At 33.6% G+C, this 769-nt stretch overlaps 1 protein-coding gene across 1 annotated transcript in view; it reads left to right on the top strand.

Annotated features, from left to right (window-relative positions):
• The window catches only part of LOC106877465 (uncharacterized), a 38,278-nt gene that overhangs the window by 27,654 nt on the left and 9,855 nt on the right, over positions 1 to 769 (top strand). Inside the window, exon 10 of the mRNA XM_052978056.1 lies at positions 500 to 552. Coding sequence (XP_052834016.1) covers positions 500 to 552 — 53 coding nt within the window. The remainder of the gene's footprint in view (positions 1 to 499; positions 553 to 769) is intronic.

Raw genomic sequence — 769 nt, 5'->3', positions numbered from 1 at the left:
TGTGTGTGTGTGTGTGTGTGTGTGTGTGTGTGTGTGTGTGTGTGTGTGTTACAGATAAGAAAATAATTTTATTCTCGAACGCATGATGATGTTAATGATATAGCATGAACAGGATAAAAACTATCGATATTTTGCAGAAAAAATTGTCAGTGACCAGTCATGAAACTCGAACTCACATCCCTGTGGTTACGCGACTTATAAAGCTAGATTTATATACCTTAAATTTGCAGTAGAATTTGTCGTTCGGGAAGTTTAGCTTAATGGTAAAGCCCTTGACGCGTAATCACAGGGATGTGAGTTTGAGTCTCATAGCTAGCCGCAAAATATGGATATTTCATCCTGTTCATGCTATATTATTAGCATTATCCAGCGTTTGAGAATTAAATTATTACCTCATCTGTATCTTTCAATATATCTCAAGGCTTCTAAAGCAAATTTGTTTCTTGAATTTAATGTATGCATATATATATATATATATATACACATCCGGCTTTTGCAGATGGAGCATGAGTTATTAACCGTAACCGGAACATTCAGAGTTGAATATTGTGGGTAAGCAAAAGTTTCTAACGCATTTATTCAAATTTTATTTGCTTTGTTTCTAAACATTCCATTATATCGTATGTATTATATGTCACAATAGTCAACAGTGTTGTACTTGTGGCCCACAATATACTAATTCATACATTCAATGAAATGCTTAAGTGTTTTATCAATGTTTTATTATACAAAGGACAAAGAAACCCATCTAGAGATACAGAGAGAACTG

The sequence above is a fragment of the Octopus bimaculoides genome, chromosome 30 (genome assembly GCF_001194135.2).
Source record: "Octopus bimaculoides isolate UCB-OBI-ISO-001 chromosome 30, ASM119413v2, whole genome shotgun sequence".
Classification (NCBI taxonomy): Eukaryota; Metazoa; Mollusca; class Cephalopoda; order Octopoda; family Octopodidae; genus Octopus; species Octopus bimaculoides.
The sequence above is the reverse complement of the archived record's forward strand: the minus strand, read 5'-3'. Positions and strand labels throughout refer to the sequence as shown.